General features: G+C 36.7%; 1 protein-coding gene and 1 long non-coding RNA gene across 2 annotated transcripts in view; both read left to right on the top strand.

Annotated features, from left to right (window-relative positions):
- The window catches only part of LOC103714655 (protein CHROMATIN REMODELING 5-like), a 49400-nt gene extending 38838 nt beyond the window's left edge, over positions 1-10562 (top strand). The window contains exons 26-31 of the mRNA XM_008801981.5: positions 4348-4503; positions 4617-4794; positions 4897-5078; positions 8654-8998; positions 9101-9191; positions 9636-10562. Coding sequence (XP_008800203.3) covers positions 4348-4503; positions 4617-4794; positions 4897-5078; positions 8654-8998; positions 9101-9191; positions 9636-10114 — 1431 coding nt within the window. The 3' untranslated portion in view covers positions 10115-10562. The remainder of the gene's footprint in view (positions 1-4347; positions 4504-4616; positions 4795-4896; positions 5079-8653; positions 8999-9100; positions 9192-9635) is intronic.
- Positions 10563-14615: 4053 nt separating this feature from the next.
- On the top strand, positions 14616-16609 carry LOC148699634 (uncharacterized). Its single transcript, XR_015974310.2, has 3 exons — positions 14616-14757; positions 14910-14997; positions 16348-16609. It is a non-coding gene; the product is annotated as an uncharacterized LOC148699634 (long non-coding RNA).
- The last annotated feature ends 6478 nt before the right edge of the window (positions 16610-23087 follow it).

Below are 23087 nucleotides of genomic sequence, written 5' to 3'. Positions count from 1 at the left end.
CTTGTTAGATCAGTTCAATTAATGCCACTTTGAATATATGCGGCAATTTTGATGTGCATGTTCTATACACGATAATGTGGATTGCATACGCATATCGTAACTCATAATGTCCATGTCTTTACATGTATGTATATTAACATAAACGTTAAGATATTGGACTTTTTGCATCTATCCATCATTCACTGTCCCCAACCCCCTTATCTTCCACCACTCCACAATCCTCATGTCCCTTCTTGATTCTGCTGGCCTATGAGCTTTGCTCGATCGTCTCATCTGCTTGGTGATCCTTTTTTGTCTTGATATTGGTCCTTTTTTGTGCGCTCCCTCCTTCCCTCCCAACACTCGCTTCCCCCACTTCACACTTTAATGATGCCCACTTACCAATATTAGGCTTATTCAAGGATTCTTGTCTAAAAATATGGGGGTATTCCGCTAATACCATACCATTTCACATTAGAATACATTATATGGGAGAACACAGAGGCACTTGTTTGCTAAAGAGTCGGGACGTCCTGGTTGGTATCGGATGGGATCTGCTGGTTTGCTAGTCGAATAACATGGTTCATGTTCGGACATCCTAGCCCTATGCGTAGAGAATAGAGCCTTTGTTGGCTTCTTCTTTTGTGGACTAGTCACTGGGGAGAGCTTAGAGAAGGAAAAGGTCAAAAGGGGGGAGAGAGAGAAAGGAGAGGAAGGGAGAGAGAAAGGGGAGGAGGTCATATATCTAGCCTTCTCTACATTAGGTCATGGTATCTAGTAAGGTCATTACACTTCCTTTTTATGCCATTTATTTGGCCAAAAATTGAGAAAATAATAGAAAATTATGCCAAAATTTTGTTCAGCATGAAATTTATGGATGTTGCAGGCACGGATCAACCTCCAATATCATAGATTTCTTGAATGTGTATTTTAATTTTATAAATTATGTTATTTTTGAAATGAATTAATTGTTGAAATATTATAAAAATAATTTTGTTTTATTGCATGTTTTCGCTATTACTTACAAAAAAATTAAAAGTTCATTAAAAATAATAAAATTACAAAAAAGACCTGCAAGAAAGGTTGCCTCGATACTCTATTTATTGAAGAAGCTCAAAAAAGCCCACTTAAGAGGCTAAAAAGATCTTAAAATTCATGAAAAAACAATAAAAAAAAATAAAAAAAATGAAAAGGGTTTTGGGATGCTGATCTGTACTAAGTGTCGGAATGGGAGCATACTGGTACTATACACAACCGGGACTAGACCAGGAGAGATGCTGGTAGTAGGTCTTGAATATCGGGCTTATTGCATATTTGCCCCTCTAAAGTTAGAAATTGACATGCATACCTTTTTTTTCTTTTGTGCATGTCACACTGCCCTACTATCAAATCTTGTTCATTGCTGCTTATTTAACAAAATTTGGGAAAGGATAAAGTGCCAAATAACCCCTCAACTGAGCTACTAGTTTGCATGTATTCCTGTGTGGCGCAGCAGGATGTTTGAGATTTTTTTGATGGGTATAAATTAATTGGTAGGTTCAATGTTTAGGTCTTAGTAATGATGTTGTGATGTTCAGATATGACAGGTGAACTTTGAGAGACATAGATATATGAATTTCATTCCAGATGCATGTATGCAATTTGTACATTTAGAGAGACAAATACACAATGCCAGATTTTGGATGATACATGCAGGGGAGAAAACTTATAAATGTCTAGTTATGGAATTACATTTTAGTACTTTTGGACAACTGAGCTCCTTTTCCGATGTTCTTGTCATAAACCACCCATAACCAATATCTTGTTTCCATTCATTTGTTGTTGGCATGAATTTGTTCACATGGTTTATTCTATATGCTGTTTTACTAGGAAATCATTTTTTTTCTGTGAATTCATGTTAGTAATGATTAGCATCCAAGAACAGCGGTGGATGCAGCCATATATGTGGGTGTGGTCCCTCGACCACACCACTTTCTATATGTGGTTACTCTATTTGGCCAGGTTTTATATGGGCTGAATAGAGTGCCCGCTTAGCATTATCCGGCCGTGTAGGTGTGGCACAGGTTCAGTTGGTGGCTGGATTTGGGTTATGGCGAGGTCAGATTCAAGTATTATTGATCATGTTCATTTGTTGAGAATGTTATAATTATTGCTGTTAGGTATCAGGTACTGTGTTGCAAGTAGTTATTGCTAGTTTTTATTGCTGCTAATATTATTTTTTCTATTATTATTTATGTATTTATCTTTTTAAAATATTTAAAGGTACCTGCAACCTATTCACTCACATATGCATTTCCATACAAAGGTCACTTAGCCATCTGCATACACAGCTGCCTTTTAAAACACTAATCAGACATTAACTCGTGCTACATCCTTGTGTCTGAGATGAGTGCAACTTGTCCTGTTATCTTCTTTATCTCTTTGTCAATAGTTCAAGTTATAACAAGCTGTTGGGCATGTTTCAGATGTGATTTGATAGATGGGACTAGAAAGTAGATCAGGGAATAATGGAGGTCTCTTGCAGAGGGTTGCACATTTGTGATAACTCATAAGAGTAGGGAGGGGGTTACATTAAGGAACGAAAAAGAACCTGACAAGTATGACTTGAGAGAGAGGGAGAGTCTTGGAATCTATGTGCAGTCTATGTTGATGATAGATGAGAGCAATCTTTAAAATATTGGTACCGATCCTGTACTGATAGCATAATAATACAGGGCAGATTGGTATGGTATGCCCCTGTATCAACACATGAAATACTGCTGGAGTTGGCACATCAGTTGTTCCATGTGTTAGTGCCAGAGCGCACCAAGCCCCTGTATCATTCTGGTACTATGCCATTGCCAGTTGGTATGGTATGCCCCGCGACAGCCAGTACAGGTTGGTTTTTTAAACTTGGATGAGAGAAAAATGTTTTTGTTGTTAATGGTTCTAACCCATCTCAGAGTATGGGAGAGAGAGATTCTTTAATCTTTTTCTTTTAATCCAATTTATCCAGCTTCATGGTTAATGTCTGCTTCACTTCTGCACAAAGTTTATAAAGTTTCTGCATTATGCGAGGTTAGCGTGTTTTCATGGTGCCTGTTGAGTAAGAGGAGCATGGGTATCTAAGAAAACATACTGAAGACTTTTTCTTTGAGTCATAGCTGGAAACATGGGCAAGGCTTTGTGTAGCATGCAGCATACACTTCATAAAGAAGCTTGGTTGATGTGTATGATTTTCACCTTATGCCTTCTGAGAGATGCACCTTAGTCTCTTTTTTTTCCTTCTCTGACAATGGAGGACTCTGGATGAACCTCATATTCAGTGATTTTTTTCCTTCAAATAGTGGTTCTTTGTGCAGTAAAATTTCAAACTTATGTGTTGAATATGTGTTTGTATATACTATGTTCTAGGTATTCTCAAAAACAGAATATGCTATGCTTTTAGGTGAACATTAAGTGGTAGTAACTTTGAATGCTGGCCACTTGGTTGCAAGTTTTTGCTTTAGATTCAATAATGAATGTTTGTACAATGTTAGATCCTTTAATCTAAGCACATATGCAAACTTTAATGCTTATGGAATTCTGATGCAGATATTGAGTCTAGATGCAACAATCATGTCTTTATGTTATATATTTCTTTTCTACAGTTGTCCCAGATCTGATGATCTTCATAACTATTTCTTACATAATTACATTGTTAGTAGAAGTCGAGAAGTTCTGGCTGAATGCGTCAAACCTAGAGTCAAAATGTGTTGCTTGACACGCCTCCTTTCTTAACATTGATGGATGCTCACTGTTAGTGTCGATGGTTGGACAACCGAGTCTCGTGGATGCTTCATTTACCTTATTATACTAAATATGTTGTCCCTTGATTCTCTGTGATTCATTTATCCTTGAAATTTACCCTGTTGCTATTACTATAAGACCTGAATATCTGATTATATCCATCTTCTATATGTGTTTATGCCAAGTACAGTATGAGTATGGTCTTACATATCCTAGATGTTATTTGGTTGATCATCCTCTCAAATCATTTTTCTACGTTCTTGGATGCATTTTTTTCAACTGATTTTTCTCTTTCTGCTTTTGTAGTATATTTATGTCAGAAGTTCAGCTTTTTTTTATTAGTTTACTTTTTGTGATTTAGTCATGGGGAAAACAAGCTAGAATTTAAGGTTATCATTGATGCTTCAGAGAACTCCTGAGTGGAGCTTCTTCACCAGAGTTCTCATCTGATTTGGCATTGAAACACCAACGAATAATGTTTCTTGCAGCATCTAATTGTTTTGGTGATTAGAGAATTCACAATTACTGTCTTCTTTATTTTTATGAATATAAATATTTTCTTTTTTTCATCTTCCTTATCTTTAAGATTCTTTTTTTTAGGTCAAGAGGTTTGGAAACTCAAGCCAGATTGACTTAATTGTGGCTGAGGTTGGTGGTATTATTGAAACAATTCCTCCTGAGGTCCAGATTGAGCTATTTGAGTTGTTGATTGATGGTTGTCAAGAAGCTGTTAGAGGAGGAAATATGGATGTTAAGGTTTGTCCCATGATGTATCAATGATGTGATGCATTATTTTTTTCTTATATATGAGATGGACAGCTGGTTGCACTGCCAGTTTATTTAGTTTGCTATTCTGGTCTTATCTGCAGGGAACTCTATTGGATTTTTTTGGTGTACCTGTAAAGGCATATGAAGTATTAGATCGTGTAGAAGCGCTTCAGCTTCTAGCAAAACGCATTGCACATTACAAAGATCCAGTTTCTCAATTTCGTTTGATAATGCAGCATAAAAGTCCACAGTGGTCCAAAAGCTGTGGTTGGAATTCAGGCAAATCTTGACTCCAAATTAAATGCTTGTTATTCAGGTAAATCCTGATTGTTATTCACTTATACTGATGAACATTATTGTTTCTGTTCAAAATTTCATCAGTTGATGATGCAAGGTTGCTTCTTGGAATACACTATCATGGATATGGAAATTGGGAAAAGATAAGATTAGATCCTAGGCTGGGTCTTACTAGGAAAATTGCTCCAGCAACTCTTGGGGAACGGGAAACTTTCTTACCTCGTGCACCTAACTTAGATAATCGTGCTGGTGCTCTTCTAGGAAAGGTATGCCATTCTTAAATCTAACATGACTATAATTTTTCTCGTATGGAAATGACCCGCATTTTTAGCAACGGTGCAGTTTATTCTTCACTTTTTGCATCTTTAGATAATTGTGCTAGTTGTTTGCTTGACTACTTGTGTTACTGAGTTTCATTAGTAGAGGTGTTTCTTCACAACTTTCTTCTCCACATCATGATGTTTCAGTTATGTCATGCATGTTACTTGTAGGCGGTGTATGTATTTGCTAATGTGATTGTATGGCCTATCTAAAGCTGGATAGCTATCTATAATTCTGAAACCTCCAAGATTAATTTGTTATGACATAATTTACTACATTTACACTGATGAACTATTGAATATTTGAATTTCTTCCAGCTTGTTTCAAGTCCTTATAGCTATTGTCCTGTAATATTACATATGAACCAATAAACTGCAGAGAATCGTAGACAGATCCATTACAAGTCATTTTGTTTGCTTAATCTCAAATTTTCTTGGATGGGACCATTATGCCCATGATTCATCTGTCAGCAGTGGTTAGTAACTATTCTAAGCATTTATTGTGGATGGCTGATAATTGCTTGTAACATGGCTATGAACATATCCAAGTAGGTTGAAAGTTGGAGTCTAAAATGACAGTGAAATGGTCATTTGGAAACTCATCATTCATATATCATGTCTCATGGACTTTGTACTAGTTTCAGGGTTAGATAAGTGTCCAAGACTTTGGTTGGTATTGCTTCTACCGTTTAAAAAGGCACTCTCAAGAAATCAATTCAAGTTTCTTTAAAAAAAAATCAATTTTGATATAATTTTTATTGGTAATTACATTTTGTAAAACTACCTTTTATGCATCTGCTTACCATATTTATAGGATAAGGAACAAGCTCAAGGAGGAAGAACCAAGGAGTTAGTTTTTCTAGCTTCTCCAGAAAGCACTTTTTTTTGACTTCTACTTCTCATAGAACCACCTTTAACTTACCAAACAGCTAACCTTTTCAGGAAATGCTTTTTTCTACTTTAAAAGTTGCAAAAGTACTTTATTAAGCAACACCAGACATGTCTTTCACCACTTCACCATTTGTGTCATGCTTGTACTTTTGTATCCATGATATGTTATGTCAACATTCCGTCATTTGCCAAACCATGGATTTTAAGTCACTGCCAAGAAGGTATAGAATTAAATATTTCATGGTTTGAAATTTTGGTTTCGGTCATGGCTCAACAATGCTGAACAAGTTTCAAACTTGGCAATTTTATTTGTTTTGGCTCCATTTCAATAGCTTTTCCATCCACCAAGAAAAAAAAGATTTTTTAAAAAAAATCAGAGAGTACTTTTTGGACATGATTTTTTGTATTGTTTGGGCCTTGGAACATTCAAAAAAATAATTTTAGATAAAACATCCAGAAATGAAAAAAAGGGGGTGTCCTTGTACACGAGGCTCCCAACACTGCAGGGTATGGGGAGGGACAGATTTATGCATCCTTGCCCCTACATGTGAAGAGTCAGTTTCCATGTTTTAACATGTGATTCCTCCGTTATACGGGAGCAACCTTACCGTTTCCCGAGGCTTGCTTCCATGGAACCCCCAGAAGTAAAAAGAATTAAGTTATACTTATGGAAAGGTACAATATATTAGAAGGTGAGAATCTTGGGTGCGTAAATATGTAATGTCCATGTACCCTTTGTAAAATTTAAGAGATCATAATATTTTTATTATTTTTTTTTCTAGAATAAACATTCAAGATGTTTTCAATTTTATGTGTTGATTTGTTTGTCAATTTTGGATATGAAGCACAACATGATATTTGCTTTATACATGATAAAACGCAAGAAACTCATATTATTCAATTCTATTTTCATGAAAAGGATGATCATTCCAATTTGTTTTTTCAAATCATATAAACAAGATATATAAATGATCAAATAATTTGCTCCTGAAAATTTGGAACCCCAAACCAAAATGTTTACATATATTCTTAAGAACAATATAAAAGTGCTATTTCAGTTTTGAGAAAATGCATTGTAGCAACCATATTTATCACGCATAGTTATTTAGAAGAAAGAAAAATGGACCCAGAAATTTTACTGAAAATAAATTATCCATCAAATTTGACCCCTTGGTCAGTTTCCGTTGCAGGTAAAATAATCTAGAACCTGGGAATTTGCCGATAGCAGCCCTTGATTGATTAATCCAAATGACTGAAATTGCTTTGTCAATATTTAGTTTTGCTTGGGCTTTGGCCAAAACCAAAACATTTTGGTTATTGCTGCAATCTATAACATTGGATCATTCTTTAGTTTCATAAGGGATTATGTTAAAAGAGAGTATACAGATTGCAATTACAGTGAATATAGGAAAAGAACTTGAGATATCAGTCTAGATTGATGATCACGGCATGCTGTAAACTGTAAATTGACCAGTCTTGATATTTCGAATCTATTATACAAAACAATAGAAGACATGTAATAGAATTAGAGCTGGTTATTTGACACATATCTTGCTAACTTAATGGTGATATTTATAGAATGACAATAAGGTTTGTAATGTTGTATGGCTTAGATTGGTGGGCAATAATAAAGTTCCGACTACACAAGTTGAACATAGTAGAAAATAAGAATATTGGGATGAATAGACGGTAAAGCTATGAAGCATGGAGTAAGAAATCATTTTATTAGAGTTGTAGGCATTGTGCACATTAAGGACAAATTGTGGAGAATTGATTGAGATGGTATGGGCATATATAGGTGAAGATCTGAGTGGCCTGTAGCAAGAAAGGAATACTTCAAGAATGTAGGAGGGGAACCAGTGGTGACATAGTTGGAAATAGTTGAGAACAGAATGCTTGGCAAATAATTTATAGAACCAAGCTCATAGTTGTGACTAAAAGATCAAAAATAAGTGGAATTCTGGTTCTATTCTGGATTGGAAGCTTTCTTGAATTGTCCAACCTAGGAACTTGATCTTGATAACCTGTTTGCTTTAGTCTAGCTCTAATATTGGTTATTTATGTTCACATTTGTATGAATTGTACATTTCTAATGAAACCCTTTAAAAGCCAATGGTAGGTTATTGAAAATTTGGAGGATTTTAGATTCTCTCACTTTCACCATTCTATATCTGCCAGTGATGGCCACAGTGGTTTCAGGCACCTCTGATTGTAACTTAAGGTGTACAAATGAGTGCACTAGTAAAAATATATTAGGCCATTTCATTCATGGACATGAATCTTACCATGCTCGGTTGTTGAGCTGTTGTGATACTGATCTTTCTTTATTTTAGTGGTCCAGAAGACCTATCAGCTCTTCTTGTTTGATACATTAAACATAAATGCATGATAGAAATACCTATGCCTACATATGAAAACGAGACTATCAAATGTATATGCTGTTATTGTGGGACAATGATGTGTCCAGTTAGCATTGCATGTACATTCTTTAATAAATTTAAACCTTCTGCAGAGTCAACTTTATGTATCTTATACTGATATGTATTTGTGCCCATTTTTCATAGATTGTATCTGGAGTTATTTGATTCCTCTGCAGTTATACTTTCACTAAACATGTCCTCTCTTTCTAGGAATTTGCTAGTGCTAACAGAAAGGGCTCTAAAGGATCTCGTAAGATTGCCAAGACTGAATTAGAAAATGTATCAAGAACATCAAATAATCGATCAAGAAATGCAACCTCTAAGTTGCCTAAACTGAATCTTGGAGCAAACAAAGACCATCTTCAGAGATGCCAGAAAGTAGAACCCCAGGTCAAAGAAGAAGGTGAAATATCAGAGTCTGAGCAAGAAAGGTATCAGCAGTTTAAGGAGGAAAAGTGGATGGAATGGTGTGCAGATGTCATGGAGGAGGAAGAACAAACATTGAAACGTCTAAAAAGGTTGCAGACTACCAGTTTAGATCTTCCAAAGGAAAAGGTTGGTCCTATTATTTTTAATTTTTGCTTCTTTTGTCATTTTTTGGAATAAGATCTTCTATCTTGCTGTTTTAATTCATTATTTTCATGTACTTATCTTCAGGTTCTTGCTAGAATTAGAAAATACCTCCAACTTATTGGAAGAAAGATTGACAAGATTGTTCAACAGCATGAAGTATCATATAAGCAATCCCGTAAGTTTTTTTTCTTATCAATCTCGTAAAATTGTTATATCAATGTCATAAAATGCGTACTAAGTTGTTTCCTTATGAAGTCTGTAGAGGTTTACCTATTGCAGCATAGGATTCTTCTTCTTTGGTGTTTTTATTGAAAGCAGAAAAATATGCCTTGCTTCATGCTTTAACCAGGATGGCAGCATGATTTTTCTTCGAGATGGTTATTCTTGGCTGTTACCCAGTGATTCGTATGCCACCTGCTTTAGTAGATTTTCTGCATACTATGTTCATTTGCTCTTTAGATGGCTGCTCCAGTGTCCTTGTAATGACGTGGAATTCAATTAGCAGATAGCTCTCTCTCTCTCTCTCTCTCTCTCTCACATCTATTTAGGAATTACTAAGCTATCTTTCATTATTTAATATTTTAAGCCATATAGAAAAATTTGTTCATATACTTTACAGGAATGACAATGAGGTTGTGGAATTATGTTTCCACCTATTCCAATCTGAGTGGTGAAAAGCTATTTGAGATCTATTCAAAACTTAAAGAGGAGCAAGCTGTGATGGGTGTAGGACCCCCCCATCTCAATAGTTCTGCCTCAGGCGCCGCTGACAGAGACAGTGATCCAAATCAGTGCCCCCCGTTGAACAATGATTTGCGTAAAAGGCCAAGACCTTACCAGTTTCCATCCCAACCTTCAGGAGCATTTCATAGGAATCACACCTCAGGAAAGTCAGAAGCATGGAAACGTCGGAGAAGAACAGACATGGATAACCAGCTCCAAACTCAGGCCTCTTATCAACAGCTCATCATGAGCAATGGGAACCGGATACCTGAACCAAGCAATTCTGCAGGGATTCTTGGTTGCGGCCCAGTAGAGATCAGGCGATTTGGCAATGAAAAACCCAGTAGAGCACATCCTGGCCGTTTTCTCCCATGACGGGGTCATATTTCAGAACTACAACGGTCCGTCTATGGGAAGGCGGAGCTGCTTTCACCAGGTGGTTGCCACCATGAAGTTAAATTTACTCAAATTTTTTTCTCGAGAAAATAAAGGTTTGCCGATCCCATTTTATGACCTTATCGACCGGCCTGAAGCTGCTGTTCCTTGTGGAGAAAATCTTGTCACAAAATGGTGACCATGTGAGAGAGATTCATGCTTGGATTCTTCTGACTAAAGCCAGCTTCTTTGGAGAGGTAAAGAGGAAGATTCTTCAAAAACTTTGATGGGGTGAGTTCGGTAATCCGTACACCAGCATGTATGTTTTAGTCGCTGGTCAATATTCAAGAATGTTGCTTCACATCAACAAAATTGTATCCATACATGTACAATGGAATATATACTGAACATATCCTATAAGTTAAAAATTTAGTTGATTTTTGGTTCATGCCAATGTTAGCGCTGCAACCATATATTGTGATAAAGTTGTATAGCTGGGTGCCCTTGGTCTCCAAGGATGTCATTTTGGAGAATGATACAATCTGTCGGTAGAACTAATATGCTCCCTCCGCTCAAGAAATGAAGTATTGTCATCATTTATTCCAGCTTGGAAGAGTTGTCATTCGCGTTTTATTTTTCTTTCTATATTGTGGATGTCAGTCATTTGAATCACAGGCGATGCTAAGGAGACTGATACCATGCCTTGCACTTGGCTGGATTCGAGGTCTATCATGTTCTTTTATTTCAGGTGTGGTGCTGAGTTGGTCCAGGAAAGATATGATACCATGCCGTGTATTTTAGGGGACACAATCTTATGCTGGGTTTCCAAGGGCACGTATGCCATCGTATTGCAATTTTGCATTTTCCAGTGAATGGGATAATGTTTGGATTTGGAAAATTTGGTGATTTTTGTTTTTATTTTTTTGGTGGGGGGAAAGAGAGTCGATAACTCTCCTGGCGGGGTGGGGGCTGTGACGCGGGGTGGGCTGGTCCCTTCCTCCCCCTTCTCTATTTTTTCAGCAAAAAAAAAAAAAGAAAAAGAAAAGAAAAAAGAGTCGATAATGTTGAAGTAGCAAATTGCAAGCCTAAAAGATCACTTTGAAGGCAGAAATTTTGTATCTAATCCAGATTCGGTTGAAGACTGAACACAGGTTGATTTAAACTATTTATCTAATAATGTCTGGTTAACAATATAAATGTGCTGTTATCTTTTTGGCTCATAACCTATGCCTTGAAGACGTATAAAATTCTTATAAGAAGCAGCCTTACTTTCCGTTAGAAAAAGGAAAAGAAAGTGAGCAGTTTTCTTCTCGCTCTGCGAACTCTCAGTGTTAAGACAAGGGTCTTAATTTTGCTGAAATAAAATAAAGGTTAAGTGTACCAGGAGCTTTTGGCCGATGGTGTGGGGAAACCTAGGCTGGAAATGGGCTTGGACTGATATGAGCAATTTTGGGTTGGGCCGTGTTGTTACGGCCTGGTCTATCCTAGCCTTGAACCTGACCCAACCCAGACATTTGTTGAGATCGAGGACACCCGATCTATTGTTTCTGAGTGATGGAGGGGGTCCGAATGTTGTCCTGTTTAATGCCTGACAAACATGAAGCCAAAGACAAATTCATGCCAACAAAATCTGAGGCGAAGAAGCGAAACAAAATCCCTAATGATCAGAAGCGGGAAAAAAAAAATTCCAATTTGTTCTCCCTCCTTGAATATGACTTCTTTTCCCAAACTGAAGTGAGAAACCCTAGTCTTTTGATTTTGGGGTTTCTAGGGTTTTAGCGTCTGCAACAGGTTCTGCAGAACGGAGGTTCGGCTTTACTTTCCAGCGCAAGGCCGACCCATTTTTTCTAATTTTAAAAAATATTTAAAATATTTTAAAAATACTTTAAAAACGCTACATATGGTAACTAAATATTTCCAGCAGCAATTTCATTGTTCAGTAAGTAAAACCTAGGGTTAAAAATTTTGGCCGAGTCAGGTTTTAATTCCCAAGCCCGAGTCTAACCCTTTTAATAAACGAGCTTATTTTGAAGGCTTGGTCCTGCTCCTTGGTCCTAAAACCTTGGACCCAAAAGGTTTGGACTTGAGCGAACCAAGCAGGCTGTTCGATCTCTGAACAAGTCTACTCACAACCTCCTTTTCCCTTCTCCCCCTTCCCCCCCCTCGTTTTGTGCTAGAGCCCAAAGAACAAGCTTGGGCTTACATCCAAGTGGCCCAATCAGGCTTCGAGCCGATATCAGGTTTAGGCTCAGGCTGGACTTTTGAAATTAATTTCGGGGCTTGGCCTTGGCCTGGGCCTGGGCTGCATAGGAACCCAACCGGGCCTGGTCCAATTCTGACCCTCGATGCAAAGTACTCAGCCATTTTTACTACCCAAAACATATAAAGATGAGTTCTTAAAGGAGACTACCTACCATGGATTCTGCATTCGATTCTTGCCGGACATTGGATCCATTTGAGCAAATAGCTAGTGTTGAGATCATCTGCATTGGTTTACTCTAGAATTACACAAGCATGACCAAGTAGGGGCTTTGTTGTTGTGAATTACCCCCCTATTCCAACTGGTAATTGAATTTTGTAACAAGAGCCCAAGAGTGCTGACTTCTTGTAGGTAATTCACTAGTTATCCCTTTGTTTCAGATTGATTTCTCCTTGTAGTAGTGCGCATTAATATCTGTCTTATTTTCATTTCTTCTGCTTCTGCTCTAGAATTTCTTCTTCTATGTTTTTTTTTTCTTTTAGTTTAGAAAATTGCACTCTAGAATTCTGGTTATACCATTCCCATCTCATTGAATGAGTTCAAACTAAGCGGTGTCATTGCTGGATAGGGCTGACACTAGATCGGATACCAATATAATCCATATTCTTATTATTTTTTGTTTAATGAATATAGATATAAATATGGATGTTAATCGGATGCAAAAATTTGTATTCATGCTTATTTTAAATAGGGATGGATAGAAATTGAATGGTAGAAATATGAATATAAATATAGATAATTGAACTTTATGACCACGGAATCCAAAATATTACTAAGTGAAAGATAAAATAAGTTAATAGCATGTTAATGCGATTATTTATTGTTCTTAAAAATTCATGCACGAATGCTATATAAAATTAAATAGAATTATAAATAGAATCTCATCTGAATAAGTTGTCTATCTATATCCATATTCATAAATTTCGTTAATGGATATAAACGAATGCGGATATTAGCCGGATGCTCGGATATTTTGAGATATAAGAATACATTTGGACGGATATTATTCTGCTCACCTCCACCCTTATTTTTAAAGTATATTCTCTGACAGTTATCCTATGCTTCAAAGGTGTCAGATCAGGCAAACGGGCGTCGAGCAACTAAGGCGGCAGGATCCTGCATCTCCACGAATCGCAACCAGCTGTCCCTGCAGCAGTCTACATTGCCTGAAAATTCAGGAGAGAGATCAGACACTGATTCTCTGAATCTTTGGGCTTAGAGAATGGTATGAGAGATAATGACATGGCTTAGACATCCATGGAAATCCTTATATTGAACTCTTATTCTATAGTATTTCATGTTGCACCTGGATAACGGCTAGTCTATTTTCAATTTGAGCACACTAGTTAAGAGTATGCTTTGGGAAGACCAAGACTTAGTCTTTTGCATCATGAGAGTAAGCTCAAACTGAACTGTTTGTATTATGAGAGTGTGGAATCTACTTTGGAAGGATCATCATCCCTACCAGCATGATTACGCTGAGCTGACATTCTAACTAATCTCATTTTGCATTCATAAAGACTCTGGTTGCAGAGTAAGTTAATCTACGCTAAATGGGTTTGCTTATTCTGAATCCTCTCTGTTCTAGAATAAACTATTCCCACCCTCTGCTTAGTTTAGATTGGAAAAGGTGGGTTTAGAAGTTTTTTGATGCGTTTGTCTTGCCATTGAAGTAAATTTGGCTGGTTTTGTGACGTTAAATGGATTAAAGAGCCCTGGTTTTATTCGACCCTCCTCTTACCTTGCAGCCAAAATAATTAAACTAGCTCCTCCAAAAGCATAAATCTAGACTATTCTTTGCTATCCAGACAGCATGTACTCCAAGAGAGTGGACTGCGTTGCGCACTCATGTACATGAAGCATAAAGGTAGATAGTTCTCGAAGAAATTAATTGAGAGCCCATAGACATGAGATCAAGGAATCTTATAGAAGGGTTACGTATAATATATTAGCAAACCCCCCTTCTTTCACTCGTAAAAGAATGAAGGCAGGCATCTAATCTATCACCTTTTATTGTCTAAGAGGAATCGGATTCATGATCTTGAGATATGACTTTAGGAAAAACAGGTGCCGACCAACTAAAGAAAGAAGCTTTCTTCACCACTAAGAAAGCTTTAGGCTTGCAGAGTGGGTGGCCATTCAACGTATATAGATTTTGACACCAGGAGGAAGGAAGCATCTCTGAATAACTCCCTTTCACACTATCCCTTTGAGAAATCCTAGTTGTATATATGTATGCATTAGGTTAAGTTCATTTATATCTATACATACAAACTTAGCTCACGCCAGAATTGAGGCAGAAAAAACCACTTAACTGCCTGCTGCTTCTCTGCCACTTCCTTAATGGACTCCTCAGGAGCTAAAGGAACCCAACCTCCACCAGGTCTCTCTCTCTCTCTCTCTCTCTCTCTGTGTGTGTGTGTGTGTGTGTAGCGCGCGCGCGCGCACACACACACACTCAAGTTCAAGGAAAGGAGACTTAGAAACCTTTTTCTTCTACTACTGATCTTGAGCTTTGTTTTATGACTGCGAAAGGGTACCCGAATGATTCGGGGGCACCAAAGAACAAGCCATGCAATCTCCGAACCAAGAAGAGAGGCGACAGAGGGTTCATTGAAGGATGGTAATTAAGCTTATACACAGATTTTCTCTGAAATCTCTCGATATTATATTTTTCGAGGAAAAAATTTTTAAAGCATGAGAATTTTTGTACATGTAAATTATTTTAATCTTAACTATAACGCATGACTATGTGAAGAACAATATGTTATTTTAATAATTTTATGATGCTACTGTATAAAATATATTGGCGAGTCATAGCGCAATGGTAAGTTTGCTCTATTGTGACTCGAAATATGTAAATAGCTTCTCTGCATGCGCGGGTAAAATCTCGCTCTTCTCGGACCCTAAAATAGTGGAAGCCTAATGAATTATAATGCTCTTTTTTTTATTAAAGAAAACATGTTGTTGATCTGAAATTTTACTCTCTTTGCTCATTAGCTTAATAGTTAGTTTATATAATACTTTTTCCTGTATAAACCTAATAAAGAATTAAAGTTGAGATTTTCCTTTTGCTGATTTTTTTTTTTTTTGAGATAGAAGATTTTCATAGGTTGATAAAAACCCAACGAAGCAAGATTTGTTACTTCTAACATCCTATGTAAGGATATTCAATCCCTAGAACAGAACAAGGTTGGCCTAAAGGAAAGAGGGTCATAGGAGAACCAAATATTATCTATATATGATAGGTCAGCTTTCTATGTATAACATTACTAGATTCAGTGCCTACATACACCATGTCTAATGACTAGACAAACAAATTTAAACAGTAAGGCGACATGTATATTTGGCAAATTAAGGTTTTGATTTTGCTTTTCTGTTGGATGGTAGTAGTTGTATAGAGAGAGAGAGATTTGCTTCAACATAATTAGCTTAGACATTACATGGATTTAGCCTCCTTTTCCCTAAAAAGAAATGCTTATATGCTGATTTGCTTGGGTCCATACCTACATGCTTTGCAGAATATCTCCTAATCTTTCAAGGAAAGGATGGAAGTTGTCATTTTCTCACTCTTAAATCTACATTTTCATTTAGATAAAACCATCATGCTGTCTATTTTGACTGCAGTTTGTTGTATCATCGAATTTGATGACTAGCTAGAGAAGGTCTTCTGGTAAAAGCATTATTGGCTGCCAAGTCCTATAAGCATGAAACAAATTGTGCAATTACATGTTGGATAGATGGGTTTTATATCCATAATATTGCTCATTTCTTACATTACACATCATGTCTCCTTCTAATTCTACCTCAAAAATGTTTTAACTATCTTTTCAGGGAATAATGTTTTGGTATGCTACTTGTTTCATACCGGCAATATATAAGAAACTCCTTAGTATCAATTTATAGGATATGTCTTCACAATTTTTAGTGACATCCTTTTTAATATTCTCTCTCTCTCTCTCTCTCTCTGCAGTCTGGCTGCACTTTGTTGTTGTTGGTTATGTGAAACCTGCTTTTGATGAAGAGTGGAGACTTATCAGAAGAGCCATGAACCATAAGAGCATTACAAGCGCATATTAGGAGTGTCACGTCGTGTTCTTCGATGTATTGTAGTCTTATGTTAATGTAATGATCAAGAGGCTTGCATATATTTGCTCCATTTGAGAGTTTGGTTTGTAACCCTTATTTCTAGTATACTATCAAACACTCAAAACTATCTGTGTATCTTTTCCCTACTATCTTTGTTGGGTGGATCTTCTATTCCCCCCCCCCCCCCCCCCCCCGTCTCTTTATATAAAAAAGAATTTTCTAAATAGAAGTGCAACAAATGATACAAAAATGGAAAAAAAGAGATCACTAATATAACAATTTAAATAAAACAGAGCATAAATGACTAATTTTTGTGCAACTTAATATAGTTCAAAGCGAAAAAGGAGATGTATCTGCAGCATTATTAAGCAAATTTCCATACAAGCAATTATAAAGGACAGGATAGGTGGAAGAAGTATAAGCTTGTTTCCATTTTTCATTCAACAAACCACCCAGAACATAAAGAATATTTAAAGAACAAAAACTTCTCAATAAAACGTTCCCTTTTTTTGTAAGGAAACAACTTTACTAAATCTCTAGACAGTTATATCCTAGCACGACCATCTGAACAAGATCTTGGAGGCATGTAGAGAAATCTATTCAAACAAAAACAAAGACTAGAAGATACAACTTTAAACCTTTCAACAATGATTCTTACTCCATGCAACGAGCAATGATTCAATACAGGAAGAGGAGTTGAGGCAGTTATGATGAGAAGAATTAGTCTCAAGACATCTGGGCATTGATCCTAGAGTAAGAATGACAGTTGCTACCATAGCTCCTCAGTACAGTAGTATGGACCTTAAGGCCAACAAAGATATGAAAACCAACAAGCTTCATTTCTTTCCTCGACATGTTGCTTGCTAACATATGTGAAAAATCATAGAGAGAACATGTAGATTTTTATTTCCTTCTTTGATCTTGATCTATGTCATTTATTTTACCACCTTTTTTTATCCAGTTCTCTTTTTACCTTTGTATATGCCTTCTACTTGCATGTAAAAACATATAAGAAATTCAAAACTATAACAATTGACTTATGCTATTCTTTAGAATCTTCCATTTTAACATGGAAAATCCTTTCATAGTCCACATTAGAATATATATTTATTAAAATGTTCTTTGGTTTGATGTCTAAATAGAAATTCTGGCCGAATTGACCTTATGTGAAAATTCTTGCTACTATATAATGTAAACTACTGGTCTCTGAATCTTTAACTATCCTATCTGAACACTTCCTTCTCTTTAATAATTAAGTCCATCAGTCTTGCCAAATATTACCAGAGAAAATAGTCATGGACATTTGATTAACTAGACATCAATCATTTAATGATAATTTTGGAAATATACTTATTTAAATATGCCCATCTTGGCTTAGCTCTCTCTTCATTCTTTATTTGACAAACATAGAGTGTATATCTAAATTTTGAAATATCTTGATTGTGATAGTGTATTATCATTTGAGATATATTTTGAAACATCTTAATCTCGAGTCTCCTCAAAATATATATCTTTCTTTAGATCATTTACGGTTGCAAGCCTAACAGTCTGGTTCCATATGGACTGGGTTGTTCCAGATTTATCTTATTAGATTTTCCAAATCAAATCAAATCAAGAACAATCCAAATACAAACTATCATTAACATGTATAAATCGGTTACATAGTTAAATATTGAATATATTAAACAAGAAAGGACTGATTAAACAACATGCGAACATAATTGGCAATCCATTCCACAAAAGTTTATTAACAATGTCAAACAAGCATTTCCAGTGATACAAATAATCCATGACTAACTATAGAAAATTTATTACCAAAGAAACAATGTATCTTTAGCTCAACAAGTGTCAAACACAATACAATGCTTTAGTTTCGAAGCGGTTTGGGTTCTGATCAGATCTCTTGGTGATGTAAACTCAATCTATATTGAAAAGTGTCATATTTTCTAACCAAGTCTCATTCAAAATGAATTAGATGTGAAGCATGCTTGGACCCTTTCATCTTAGTTCTAGATCATAAGCAGGTCAATCCAATTGATTTACAGTCCTCATCGAAGCTGTCCATCTTTCCTTCTAGTACATGGATAGCACATGCTCGGTGATGGAGTTGCGTGATGCTAGGGTTGGTGTGCTACTATTTAAGTCGATCAATCCAGATCCTGATCAGCTTGCTAGTCAGTCCGATTCAGATTATTATCGGATCGGTTAGGTCATTGTCAGTCTGGTCTATTTTCATTCTTCCCATATTTAATATGACAAGAAAAAATAAAAAAAGTCATAGGTGTGACAACTTGTCCACACCAGAGTTTTCTCTCCCCAGTTTTCTCATCCTCATCCCCTCACAGAATATTATATATAATTAAGAGTAAGTCAAATTAAATTAATCGCATCATATAAGGCGTAGTTTGGTGCGATCCTCTCTCTGCCGCACAATTCGGTGTCCTCTTATCTGCCACATCGGATATGATGCGGACCATCGGCTGCCCTCACTCACATGTTTCCCATTTGCCTTGGAGAACACTAAGCTAAATGAGCAAGAGAGAGAGAATGGTATTCTACTTCTAATCTCGCTTCATGTTTTCTCCCTAATTTCATTTTAGAATATCTCCAATTTTGTTCAGTTGTCCACGAATAACAATGCTTTCTTTAAAAAATACTATTTTTCATTAGCTTGATGTAGTTAACTATTGCAATCCATCAAAGCTATGGTGCTCTTTCTATGTTACATGGTGAGAATCATAATGTTATTTTGATGTTTACAAAACCATGAAGGCCATAGGGAAGTACCAATGCAATTAACAAAGTTAATCAAGTAAGAGAGAAGTGATACACTTTCGATACATCTAACAAACTTGATACACTCATGGTACACTCATCTATAATGCTTAATAAGATCCTCAAAAACTCATTCAAGGATAATTCTACTAAAAGAACTTGAAAGAAAATCTAATTTTCAGTTTGATCAAACTAAGAGTGAAGTTTCTCTTGATAAGGGGCATTTCTGTAATTCTGTTAATTAAAGAATGAAACTTGAATGTGCCATACTTTATCAATTTTATGGGAATATCTTTTTATTACTTCATTGTGCTAAACTAATCTTCAAGTGCAGAAAAACAGGATTAGAGTCGACCCCAAGTAGTTTGGAGTCGACCCTGATACATTTGACACGTCCTGGCATGATGTGGCATAACCTTGGAACACTTGGCACAGAATTGGAGTCGACCCCAGAAGTAATGGAGTCGACCCTGGCACTTTTTGGCACACTCTGGCACAAGATGACACAAGTTGGCACAGACCTTGGGTCGGCCCTAGAAAACCTTGAGCCGAGGCCGACCCCAGGTTGTGTCGACCCCAAGATATGATGAGCCGACCGTAGTGAAAAGAGCCAGAAAAGCAACTCTCTGGAAATCCTAAGAGGGTCGACCCCAGATGACCTTGAGTCAACCCCACTAAATCTTGAGTCGACCCCAGGAAGGCATGAGTTAACCCCTGCCCGAAGAATCAGAAAATTGGATATCTGAAATCCCTGAGAGGGTCGACCCCACTGAAGCTCGAGTCGACCCCACTGAAGCTCGAGTCAACCCCAAGAGAAGCTGAGTCGACCCCAGCCCAGAATGACGGAAAGACAACTCTCTGAAAATTCTGAGAGGGTCGACCCCAGGAATACATGAGTCGACCCCACTGCAGCCGAAGCCGACCCCAGGAATACATGAGTCGACCCTAGTCTGAGGAACAGTAACTTGAGTTGACTCCCGATTTGCTTGAGTCGACACCAGCACGACTGACAGCATAATGGCTAGTTCTGCAGAAGTATATTTTGAGTCTCCAACGGCTAGAAACGGCTAGAAACGGCTAGTTTCTCCATTCCAACGGCTAGAAAGTTACTATTAGATGTTGGGAAAGTATTTAACGGGTACTATTTATCAGTGAAAAGTATCTTTTGCAATTAAGAAGAGCATTCAAGTGAAAAACCCTAGCCTTAAAGTGTTTGATTAATTTTGCTTCATTCCAATAACAAAAGAGAAGGTGGTTGAGCACATTCAAAGAAAAATCAAGAGCTCCACCAACCCTTGAAGAGGGAAGCAATCTCAGCGAAGAAAAAAAAAGCGCCTTCAAAGAGATAACATCTTTTCTTTTCTTCTCCTTTGTGCATATTTGATTTATATGCTCATTTAGGAGCTTTGTTTCTTGTATTCTTAATCCTGTTGTAAGGTTTGTTGGTGAGCCTGTAAAATCAACGGAATAGGTTGTTGGTGATCCTGAAAAACCAACATAGGTTTTGGTGAACCCGGAAAACCAATTATAAAGGTTTTTGGATTGTGAGCTCGGAAAACAATCCAACTGTAATTCGAGGAATTATAGTGAATTCTCAATGGAACACTTGGGGAGTAGACGTAGGTGCTGTGGGGTGCACCGAACCACTATACTTCTTGTGTGTTTGTATTGCCTTGTTTGTGTTTTCAATTTCACATATGCATTTGACACTAACTAAATCACACACACATCCATTAAGAAAAGTTAAGATCGAAAGAATTTAGAAAACCCAATTCACCCTCTCCTCTTGAGTTGTCACATTGGGCAACACATGGGACAGGATATAAGTTACAAAAGTATAATGTTTGTTTATTACTAGTGACCTGATATTTTTCTCCCCAATTAATGTGAATTTTGTTAATATTTTGCCTTACTTCATCAAGTGGTTATGCCAAATGGTTTTTAACCTACTAATTTTGTGATATTGAACCTTTTGGTCACTGGTGTAATTCTTGTTGAAACATTAAAATCATATAATGCTATCTAATCATGGCTACAATTGTTGCAGAATGGAACGATTCTTAATTATCTCTAAGGGGACTTTGGGATCAAGCATCCTTTTGCCCTTCTATCTCCTTCCTCTATTATGATGTGGGTGGCAATTTTAGACACCCTCTTATACAGTGATTGTATGATTGTTTTTTCACATAGATGAAAATAATTGAGTTTGATTTTCTTATCACTTGGTTCTTGGAGAGTTTTAGATTATTAAACTCTTAAATTGAGGCCTGACTCACTTTTATACCCTTAGATGTTCTTCGTTTAGTATTATGATAATCATAACTCTGAGCAGAAAGAAGCATTACTAACGAGCTTGATTTTGTGGTTTTTTGTAGGAGAGCTTCGTTGAGCTTCACAAACATTAAAGAATAACTAGCCTTTTGTCATCTCAAGTATACAAGTAAAGATGGCTTATGCATATGGTCCTAGGAGAAACCATCTCTTTGTTCTAGGGCCTGTGAATATCCCAGAGTCTGTGATACGGGCTATGAACAGGAACAATGAAGATTATAGGTCCCTAGCTGTGCTTGCACTGACAGAGACTCTTTTCGAGGATGTCAAGAAGATCTTCAAGACAACAAGTGAGACATTTTCTAATTCCCACAATAGGTAATTTTTTCCATGTTTATTACATATGTTAAAGATAATATCAATCAATGTTCAGACCAAGGTACGCCATATCATATTAAACCAGACGTATGGGGCGCACTATACTATACCAGTTCGATACCGGTACATAGCAGGAGCTTTCGTACTGAGTGTACTAATACAGTACTAGGGTGGCACTGATATGGAGGCCGGTACTGAGACAGTGTACCTTAGTTCAAACTTTTTGCACAGTCCGCACCTTCATATTTGATGTGACATTTCATATTTCTGTAGAGTATCTTTTGGTTCATCAGTGTCACCTTTCCTTCTTTATATTACCTTGTAAATTGTTAGAGTTTCCATCAAAGGTGGTCTGAAATTCACAAATGATACATAACTTGACAATTGGATAGACAAGAGTAAGTTCTAAAAACCTATAATGTCAACTTAGGCCTTTGTAGATAGGAGCCATTTAAAAAGTGCACACTCATTGCAGTATTCATGTCTGAAATCCCAGAGCTCCAAATTTTAGTGTACAAAACCTTCCTGGGTATTCTCTACCATCCCTCCTGTCTGTTTGAGAAAATTGCAGAAAGCTCTGAAAAGACTCATCCATGGGCATTGTTAAGTAGTCATTCATGCTGTGCTAGACAGAAAATTGAAAGAGGATTTTTTTTTTTTTTTGTTTCTCATACAGATCTACGCTTCTGAACATCTTCTCCTTGAAAGTCTGCAATATAATCTACTAAATGATGATTGTCTTTTGTCTGAATGAAATTGTACGATGCCGCATTAAAAGGGCCATTGTCCTCTCCACCAATAGTCAATATTTGATGTGGCACTCATTAGTGAAATGGCAGACATCTGAAATGAGAACTATCAGCCTTGTTTAATGCTCTGCCTTCACTAGAAATGTCTGATATTTTTAACTTGGTACTACTTAATGCTTGTAGTCAACATGATGTATCCTGTTCTAAAATAACTTTTAATCAGAGACACCAAAAGGTTGTCCAATATTGACAGCTTTGGCTCGCATTGTTAGGGCACACCATTTTTGAGTACTCAAGGAGCACTGTGCTGTCATGTTGTGTTTAGTTATATGAAATTCTTAGCATTGTAGAATTCCTAAAAATAGCATCCAGTAAACTGTAAACGCTGTTGAATATATTTATTTAGATAATCCTGTGATACCTTTCACTTTCTTACAAGGCTGTATTGATA

This window comes from Phoenix dactylifera, chromosome 17, assembly GCF_051530095.1.
Source record: "Phoenix dactylifera cultivar Ajwa chromosome 17, Ajwa_hap1_PhDact_Kaust_v1.1, whole genome shotgun sequence".
In the NCBI taxonomy this organism is placed as follows: domain Eukaryota; kingdom Viridiplantae; phylum Streptophyta; class Magnoliopsida; order Arecales; family Arecaceae; genus Phoenix; species Phoenix dactylifera.
Note: the sequence above shows the minus strand (reverse complement) of the source record. Positions and strands in the feature narration are given on the sequence as shown.